Below are 8,637 nucleotides of genomic sequence, written 5' to 3' on the forward strand. Positions count from 1 at the left end.
TATTTGTTTATTATTAGGGGTTTAGCAGAACCATTATTGTGTGTGCACTGCCCTCAAGTGACCAAAGGCAAAAACTGCATCCATTTCAGAAAAGAAATATATCATTACAACTATATTTTATTTTGATATAACAACAACTAAAAGTGAATCTTAACAGCCGAAGAAAATGGCAAATGATACCCAAACACGAGTTTGACTAAAGAAGCCAAATAAAAGTTAGCTGAATAATATTATTGATTATTCTATAAGATAAGATATAACTTAATAAACCCCCCAAATAAATTATTCCTTCAGAGATTGCTCAAAAATCACCAACACAACATCAATAGAGTAAATCAAACGTGTACAATGAGTTATATACTGTGTTACATGAGCAGCAGTGTGTTTAGGCATTAAACATTGAATAGTCTTAAAATATAAACGTTTCAATAGAGTCACAATAAAGGTGAGCGAAATGTCGTAGAAATAGGAAACTATAATAGAAAGTAATATTGATCACAATATTTATAGTATTATTTGCACATATGTGCATTGTTTCCTTAATATAAAGTTGTTGTTTTTTCTGTTTTTATTTTAACCATGAAATTAATAAGTTAAGAAATAACAAACCCCAGGATCTTGTCCGAGTAGGACGCTCTACTTTATTTTTGTGTATCTGACTCAGAGATGGAGTACTCGAGTCCTGATTTTCACGACACGTGACTCGACTCGGGCTTTCGCAATGATTGACTCTGACTCGTGAATGTTTCGCCCACGATGACTCGGACTCGACTTGTACATTGACGCTCCGACTTGGACTCGGATTCGAGCAAGTTTTGTCTCAAGTCAGATGTACTCTGTCCTGGCGAGTGCACCTGGAGGCGAGTTATAAAATGACAGGATAAAAGCAATGTAGAGGAGCTACAGCTACATTTAAACAAATATATCCACGAAGACTAATACATGAAGACTTGTGACTTGAACTTGACTCGGACTCTTCTTGGGTGACTCGGACTTGGACTCGGACTCGAACACAGGTAATGATGACTCGGACACTCCTTGGGTGACTCGGACTCGGACTTGGACTCGGACTTGGACTCGGACTCGGACTCGGACTTGGACTCGGACTCGAACACAGGTAATGATGACTCGGACACTCCTTGGGTGACTCGGACTCGGACTTGGACTCAGACTTGGACTCGGACTCGGACTTGGACTCGGACTCGGACTCGGACTCGGACTTGGACTCGGACTCAGACTTGGACTTGGACTTGGACTCGGACTCGGACTTGGACTCGGACTCTCCCTAGGTGACTCAGACTTGGACTTGGACTCAGAAAGTGGGGACTCGAGAGTGACTTGGAATTGTGAATTGGTGTTTTGACTACAACACTGATCTGACATTAGTGATCCGTAAAGGAGCGCTCCCTTTCTCAGCGCTGGGTCGGAACAAAGGGTAGATCTTGGGCCTCGCCCCAAACAGTCGTATTTTCCTCAGAAATGATGCATCTTCAAAGACGCACCCTGTAAACGAGTAGATCTGAGCCCTCGTGTCCACATTGTAGAAAGAGACAAACCTTTCTTCCAAATCCACAAACACCCCGACCTTCTGGAGCTTTTTAATCGAAGGCAAGTGGACCGGAGGATTGGAGTTAGCCTGGCATCGTCCCGAATAGTACCCCAACGTCCAGCATCCGTTTTCTGGAGTAAGCAACAAGTTGACACCTTTCCTGTTCATGGACTCTTTCACCACTCCCACTTCCCATCCAGTCAGTCCTTCAAGGGATACTTCATAGTAGATTTTCCCGGAGGAAAACCCCTCATTCCCAAGGACGAAATGGAGCGAGTCGAACCTTTTAGAGTTGTCACTGATGTTCCTCTTGAAGACTCCATCCCAAACTTGTGTTGCGTCCTCAGAGACGAAAAGGGAAGGGTGAGCTGTGATGGGATCCAAAGTCACTTTTACTGCATGTTGCACCTGGATCTTATCAAGTTCATCGTCAAACGGGGTTCCTGTTTGCTGTTCTTCAAAGGCCTCCTCTTCCTCATCCACCTGAAGGACCTCTCTGATAATCTTGTCCATGTGTTCGTTGAGCGTCTCCTCGATTTTAACCACCGCTCTCAAGACTTTCTCTACTTGCAGGAGACTTTTGTGTTCTGTATAGCAATGCCTTGTGTTTGTTGCAGAGGGGATGGGTGGTAGGTTCTGCAGGAGTCCAAATTCGTCCTCTGTCTTTAAAACCTCTTCCATCTTCACACTCGTCTCACGGAGTTCTGCGATCTCCAGCCATAGCTGTCTCTTTAGTGCTTTATCCCTTTGCTCTGCAGCTTCCTGCTTCTCCTCCAAAACTTCCATCAGCTTAGTTTTTTTACTGAGAATCGCGGCAACCAAACCAGCGAGGGCCTGGTTCGCTTCCACCTTAGTTTCCTCCACCTTCTGCCTACTTTCCATCATCAAGTTTTCCACCCTTATAACCGTGTTGCATTTATCTGATATAGCGTTGGCCATAGATGTTTTTGCACCCTGCAGCATAGTTTTCCTCGCCTTAAACTCTTCCTCCAAAGAGACGACGTCATGCCCCACATGGTCTTCCTTCAGGCACACGGAACAAACGCAGCACTGGTCTCTCTTGCAGAAAGACTCCATCACTTTGTTGTGCTTCCTGCAGACCCTTTCCTCGAGGGAATCCACGGGGTTGATCAGCTGGTGCCACTTTAACTTCTGCACGGTGCGATGGGGCTTCAGGTGAACGACACAGTAAGAGGCCGAACAAACCAGGCAGGATTTCACAGCCTTACGTTTCCTATTCCCCTCGCAGAGGTCACAGGGCACGTCTCCAGGCCCGGCCGGGGATCCTCCATCCTCACCTGCTTTTGGAAACATTTTATTTTTATACTTTCGCATACATTTTTTATTTAGCACTTTCTGTCTGTCTGTACCTGCCTGTACATATTCCTTGATTAAATGATTGTCATTATAAGTCATCCTGTCTGCCTGCTGATTCTGGAAATGAAGACATTTCAGAATGTGATGATGTTTTGAAAAAGAATATCAAGGACTTTTTTGACTTTTTTGTTTTTTTAACTGCGGTCCTTTAAACACTGGACATGTTTTCCAAATAAAGTAAAATTATTCAGATCCAAAACATTACTTTTTCAAAAATGATCACTACATTTTCTTAAAAATAAAATTATATATAAAATAATATGGGTTTAAAATGGGTTCAGTATGAAAACATAAGATTATTTTAAAACAGGAAAACATAACTTTATCAAAATACTATAATCTTTAAATCCAAGGCAATGAATACATTTAATTTTGTTTTTTATTCTAGACAAAAAAAAATCCAAAACAAAATGAAATTCTTTATAAAATACAAATTCAGAACATTTTAGGAATTTTAGTCACCTGCTTGTTTGGTCTTCTTGAAAATCTCCAACATGTCTCTGAACTCGGTGTTGACTCTCAGTTTGGGGGCTGTGAGGAAGGTTTCTTGGCACAGCGGACACTGGATGATGTCCCTGGAGCTCCAGTAGCTGCTGATGCAGGCCCGGCAGTAGTTGTGTCCACAGGGAGTGGAAACAGGCTCAGTGAAAACATCCAAACAGATGGAGCACCGAAACTCCTCTGAAATGTTTGCAGAGGCCATTTCTGAAGGGGAAAGACAGAAGGGAGGGTTTTCTGGTTAGGTGCTTCCTAACGTTCCAATGACCGCACTGCAACGTCGTTTGACATTTTTTAATTAAAGGTCACCTATTATGCAAAATGCACTTTTTGATGTCTTTTATACATAAATATGTGTCCCCGGTGTGTCCTGGTGTGTCCCCGGTGTGTCAGGGGACTCACAAAGTGTCAGAAACCTCTCTGTTATTCCTCCGTACCCACATCTATAAGAACAGGGGAACAACGGAGCTGATACAGATTTGCTGCGTCATGACGACATTACTAAAATGTGGGCGGGCTATACAGCCACGGGCCTATCAGAAACGTTGCTATCAGAAACAATGCGCAACATGTTTTGGAAGTAATATGGTCTTTGTTTACATTAGCATCGCTCACACTCAGAGCTAACCTGTACTGAGAGAGTATGTGTAAAGAAGCAGGAAATAAAAAGGAACTCACCTTGTGGTAAACCTGAGAGAGAGAAATTATCTGTTTGGTATTTTGAGCAAAAACTTCAGAGACATGTTTTGTATTGATATGGCCCTATAATATATTGTTCAAATATAGCATAATAGGTGAGCTTTAAGTAAAAGTAGCAATTCTGACTTTTTTTTTTTAACAAAAACAAACATTTTTGTGGCCCTAATCCTCTTCCGTAAGTCTTGCAACATTCTCTCGAACTATTTTTATTGTTTTTGTATGTCTTATATATATTTATGTTGCATTGTAGGAGGAGCTGGACCTACGTTTTGTATTGAGATATCTACACTGCTGTGCACGACATATAAAACCTGTCTTTAAGGTCTCACTAAAAAAATCTATTAGAAAGCTGCAGCTGATTCAGAACGCTGCTGCTCGAGTCCTCACTGACACTAAGAAAGTGGATCAGTCCTGTTCTGAAGTCTTTACACTGGCTTCCTGTCTGTCAAAGAATTGATTTCAAAATACTGCTGCTGGTTTACAAAGCATTGTATGGTTTCTGATCTGCTGCTGCATTATGAGCCATCCAGATCTCTCAGGTCTGCTTTCTGTCCCCAGAGTCAGAACTAAACATGGAGAAGTTCAGTTATTATGCTCCAAATATCTGGAACAAACTCCCAGAAACCTGCCGGTCTGCTGCAACTCTGACTACTTTTAAATTCAGGCTGAAGACTTTTCTTTTTGCCGCTGCTTTTAATTGATATATTCAGGCTTATTATTGTAAGGGTTAAAGTCCCCTCGTAGGTAGTTAAAGTCATTATTGGGGTTAAAGTCCCCTACGTGTGACGTTTTGGTTTCAAGACCCTGGTTTGCGGAGGATACCAAAAAAGTCCTAGAAAGACAAGGTAAACTTAACTATGTGCATTTAAAAATAAAAAAGAGGAATAGTTTCGGTGAAAACTAAAAGGTACCATGGGGTCAGATTATAATGTTCCAAAGGGGGGTTCGTTTAGCATGAAACACTTGAAATAACTAAAGGACAAGTTAAACAAGAAAGTAGAAAGAAAGGGAGGTGATAGAAAACTATTTCTGCTAAAAAGTGAGCAATGATTGAGAGTCAGACCTAAACATTTCAGATGTGTGTTTCTCACACTGCAGTGTGACTTTTATTCATGTACCTTTGCTTTTCATGTTTTATTATCTTTGCTTTTAAATGAGTGTTTTTAAATGTCATTTAATAATATGTTTCTTAATGCTCTTAATGTCTTTCATTTTTGTAAAGCATTTTGAATTGTCTTGTGTTGAAATGTGCTGTATAAATAAACTTGCCTTGCCTTTCAACCTTTGAACCTCTGCTGCAGCTTAACCCTTGTGTTGTGTTGAAGCTGTTACTGTTCATGGTGTTCGCAGGTCAGTTTTGACCCATGATTTATCTCAGTCCAAAACACTCAAATAAATGACTATCATTCAATATTGTTTTAACTACATCATAACTAACCTATTATGCATTCATAACTGTACAATCCTGTTGTTATTTTATTTTATGGCCCCAAAACACATTACACCACATATTGCACACGTGCATGTGTGAGTTCAGGTTCAAGTGTTAGTGTACATATTCTTTGAGAAAGGCGGAGTTCCCGTGGGGGGAGGGGGTTAGAGGGAGGGGAGACCAGGGTTGCGGTCGAATAGTCCATTTAGCTTAGGAACCTTCCTAACGGAGTGAAATGACCCGGAAGTCCCTCAGTGGCAGCCATGATAAGAGCCGTTCGAATTCTCTAAATGAAAGGAAAGGAGGTTTCAAACTTCCTTTATAACCTCCTTTAGCTTAGGAACCACTGGACCTCCCTAACCGAAAGGAGAGGAGAAAATGCTGCCCCACAATGCCTTGCGGCCGCGGCATTTGCCGTCACACAACAGTCGGCCGTTCACGGAAACAACCGATTATGAACGAGAAATGATATCATGAAAGTTACGGTGCTTATTAAACATTTTAAAACGTATGTGGTAAGTTGCCAAAGTGCTTTGTTTTGAACGTTCATCAGTATTATAATCAAAAAGAGAAATATGAACGTTAGTTTTTACTGAAATGATCAAATAAAGTCAACATTTCACAGTCTTTACTGAGCTGTGTGGGGTTTGTTCAACTTTTAAAAGATGTTTGAATGGTGATATACACAGTAGGGATGTTAAGATTCACCGATTCGCATCGGTGCACCGGCATAAACGTTCAAGATGCGAGTGCACCGGTTGAAAGAGTGCACATCGGCTACAGTTTGGGTTGAACTCGCGATGCATCGATTGTAGCGTCTTTGCATCGGTAAAAAAACGATTCATTCATATAATATCCCCTCATCTTGTCAGCACTCAGCAGAGACGATCTTTGATCTTTGCTTCGCACTACGGAGGCCGAGAGTCTCAGTTATCAACACACATGGAAGTCGAGGAGAAAGAGAAACACAGCGCACCGAAAAATACCTACAAATCAAACGTTTGGCAACACTTCGAATTTTTCAAGAAAGACGGACAACTTGAAAAATCGCTCGCAAATTGTAAACGATGCCGTGCGGCTTTAAAGTACACAAGTCGTACGAGGAACTTAGCGACGCACATAGAGGCAGCATGGGGTCTGCGGCTGAAAAGAGAAACCTGAAAGTTAGACATATGAGTTCAATCACTCAGTGAGGTGTTCTGTCAGTGAGAGTGGTGTTTAGTTTACAACAGCCTGTGACTGCCAACAATAGTTTACATGTCTTCCTTACAATTGTAAGCAGTTATGAAATACCTGATTGTGAAAGGTTATTTTCTTTATTGTTCCTATAGAAACCACTGCTTTCTGCTCACTGGTGAGTTAGCCTATGAATGAGTGTTAAGCACATCAGGCTGGCAGCTGTATGTGCATTGCACTATGGTAGTTGTTATTTGCACATTGGTAATCCTGGGCAATGCATCCTTAAATTGTTTAACTGTGAGGTGTTATAAAATTGAACTGTACTCTGGAGACAGAGAACACTACTACACTTGTGAAAAGGCCAGTTTGTGAAAGGTCCAAGTGTTTGTTTTTGTTAAGGTAAAAAAGAAACAGCATGATGGGATGTGCAGTACTAGTAGAGAGAAGCAAATATGTGAAGCACTTTTTTGTTAATGTATGATTTGCTGCATATAAGGAATAAAACAAAATCCTCTGTCGTACCATATTGAATTGTATCATTATTTTGCATCGTGTTGAATCGCATCGTATCGCCCCATATCGCATAATGTTGAATCAAATCGTATCGAACTGTATCGCAACCAGGGTGAATCGTATCGTATCGCATCGCCTGGTGTTTCAAAGGTATCGTTAATGTATCGTATCGTTGGTAGCGTATCGAGATGCGCATCGTATCGGCCTCAGTGATGGAGATGCACATCCCTAATACACAGTGATAGATGTTAAGGACTAACGTTTATAATAAATACATTTGTATTGATTTTAAGATCTTTTCATACAGTCATACGTATTGGGATCATTTGTATTAATGTGGACCGGAGGGAGAGGGTGACGAGCATAAGTTTCACTTTCCTTTTTTATTTCAATTCCAACTTTGGTCATGAAGAATATGTTTCTCTGTTGTCCCCGTTCATAAAGCATAAAACAACAGCATCAGAGCACGGTGCAGAGTCTCTAGATGAGTTTACAGTAGTCCCTCGTTCTTATTAAACATCCATGTTGTAGTCCGCTGTATAGAAAACTGTAGTTTCCATAGTTTCCCCACAGCAGCAGACGCACATTTATGACCTCCGCTGGCGCATCATAAACACGTCGGATAGTGAAAGTGCAGTCGGATTCTCTAAAGCAGTGGTTCCCAAACTTTTTGTGCCCAAGGCACACCAAAGGACAAGTAAAAATCTCAAGGCACACCTATTGTGCAAAATAGCCCTAAAACACGTGTTATCACTCATATCATGTAAAGATATCTGTAAATGTGCATAATTATTTACTAATGCCAAATAAAATGTGACAAAGACAACTATATTACTCATGAAATATTTATTAACGAAATATTTCAGAAATTAATTTGAAACTTTATCAAATTAGGCTTCATCAAAGCAGCAACACACTCATTTAAACCAGTCAGGTCACAAAATTAGAAATTGTGGAGGATCAGGCTTTGGTGGTCGGCTCCCATCTCGGCGCACAGCTGGGAGAAGAGGCGAGATTTCAGGGGCCTTGATTTGATGTAATTCACCATCTGCACAGCCTGATTCAGCACCTCAGTCAACTCCGGGGGCATGGTTTTGGCAACTAATGCCTCTCTATGCAAAATGCAGTGGTTTGTCACGATATGTGGGTTTTGTGCTCTCACCTTAGCAATAAATCCTTTCACTCTCCCCGTCATGCTTGCCGCACAATCTGTGCAAAGACTGACGCACATATTCCAGGTCAGACTGTTCTCTTTTAAATAGTTATTAGTTACCCTGAATATTTCTTCTCCCGTAGTATGGCTTTCCATTTCTTTGCAAAAGAAAAACGTCTCTTTGATAGAGTCAGCATTAGGGATGCCAGCGATTATTCGATTTTTCGAATATTTGTT

At 41.1% G+C, this 8,637-nt stretch overlaps 1 protein-coding gene across 3 annotated transcripts in view; it reads right to left on the minus strand.

Annotated features, from left to right (window-relative positions):
- Positions 1–101: 101 nt before the first annotated feature.
- Positions 102–8,637, minus strand: part of LOC117477018 (probable E3 ubiquitin-protein ligase TRIML1) — a 10,017-nt gene continuing 1,481 nt past the window's right edge. The window contains exons 2-4 of one of the 3 annotated variants that reach the window (XM_034123718.1): positions 3,389–3,631; positions 1,383–2,847; positions 102–661 (exon numbers count right to left, since the gene is read on the minus strand). In XM_034123718.1, the coding sequence (XP_033979609.1) occupies positions 637–661; positions 1,383–2,847; positions 3,389–3,629 (1,731 nt within the window). In that variant the 5' untranslated portion in view covers positions 3,630–3,631 and the 3' untranslated portion in view covers positions 102–636. Of the gene's footprint in view, positions 662–1,275; positions 2,851–3,388; positions 3,632–8,637 lie in introns of those variants that run through there. The other 2 variants (XM_034123717.1, XM_034123719.1) reach the window with 2 other exon arrangements.

Source organism: Trematomus bernacchii, unplaced genomic scaffold (genome assembly GCF_902827165.1).
Source record: "Trematomus bernacchii unplaced genomic scaffold, fTreBer1.1, whole genome shotgun sequence".
In the NCBI taxonomy this organism is placed as follows: Eukaryota; Metazoa; Chordata; class Actinopteri; order Perciformes; family Nototheniidae; genus Trematomus; species Trematomus bernacchii.